The following is a 1,232-nucleotide window of genomic DNA, read 5'->3' on the forward strand; positions in this document are numbered from 1 at the left end:
AGAACCTTTGGCTGAGATCCAACCTGAGCCTGCCCTGACACAGCTCCAGCCATTCCCTGGCTGCTGTCCCTGGTCCCCCCAGAGCAGAGCTCAGTCCCTGCCCCTCCTCTGCCCCTCAGGGTCAGCGTGGCAGATAAAGCAGCTGCAGCCCGGAGGTTGCTCAGGTGCTGGCTGTACACGGGGCACATTTCCTGGGTTTTCCCTTCCCTCCTTCCCCCTCCAGAGGGTTCCTCAGTCTCTCCTTCCCCCGCAGACACGTGCGCAACGGGGCGGTGATCGCGCGGTGCAGCCAGCCCGAGATCAGCTGGTGGGGCTGGCGCAACGCCGACGACGAGTACCTGGTGACATCCATTGCCAAAGCCTGTGCCTTGAACCCCGGCGCGAAGGCGGCCGGCGCCGCGCCGCACACCGGGAGCAGCGACGGCAGCGAGGCCTGCGACGCCGACTTCGGTGAGACAGCCCCCAAATGTGGGAATTAGGGCTTCCAGCACCCCCGTGCCGCTCCCAGTGCGACCTCCGCCTTTAGCCGGGTGGACATTCTGGGCCCTGTCAGGCCGTGTGTCCCTGGGATGGCTCGTGGTGGCTGTGGGAGGGAGGGAGGTGCCGGGAGCTCAGTCCATGTCTGTCCCAGCAGACTCGTCCCTGACGGCGTGTTCGGGCGTGGAGAACGCGGGGACTCCTCAGAAGCTGCTGATCCTGGACGCCAGGTCCTACACCGCGGCCGTGGCCAACAGAGCCAAGGGAGGGGGCTGCGAGTGTGAAGGTACCGAGCACATCCCAGAGCTCCTTCCTCTTGCACCTGCCTTGCAGTGGGTCCTAGAGCACAGCTGGGGGTCGGGTCAGCATTTTGGTACCTGGCCTCTGGGATCATGTTCCTACAGAGGGATCTGGAAGGGCTGGATCAATGGGTCGAGGCCAGCGGTAGGAGGTTCAACAGGGCCAAGCTCCCCGTTCTGCACTTGGGTCACAACAACCCCATGAACACTCCAGGCCTGGGGCAGAGGGGCTGGAAAGCTGGGAAAGGACCTGGAGGTGCTGGTTGACAGCAGCAGAACATGAGCCCAGGTGGGCAGGAGGCCAAGGGCACCTGGGCTGTGCCAACCATGGTGTGGCAGCAGGACCAGGGCAGGGACTGTCCCCCTGTGCTGGCACTGCTGAGGCCCCTCAAATCCTGGGGGCAGTTCTGGGTCCCTCACTGCAAGAAAGACATTGAGGGGCTGGAGCATGTCCAG

At 64.4% G+C, this 1,232-nt stretch overlaps 1 protein-coding gene across 1 annotated transcript in view; it reads left to right on the top strand.

Moving 5' to 3' along the window:
* Positions 1–1,232, top strand: part of MTMR4 (myotubularin related protein 4) — a 57,332-nt gene that overhangs the window by 47,955 nt on the left and 8,145 nt on the right. Inside the window, exons 9-10 of the mRNA XM_029961358.1 lie at positions 254–450; positions 635–763. Of these exons, the coding sequence (XP_029817218.1) occupies positions 254–450; positions 635–763 (326 nt within the window). The remainder of the gene's footprint in view (positions 1–253; positions 451–634; positions 764–1,232) is intronic.

The sequence above is a fragment of the Manacus vitellinus genome, unplaced genomic scaffold (genome assembly GCF_001715985.3).
Source record: "Manacus vitellinus isolate BGI_N305 unplaced genomic scaffold, ASM171598v3 scaffold_32_pilon, whole genome shotgun sequence".
Taxonomy (NCBI): domain Eukaryota; kingdom Metazoa; phylum Chordata; class Aves; order Passeriformes; family Pipridae; genus Manacus; species Manacus vitellinus.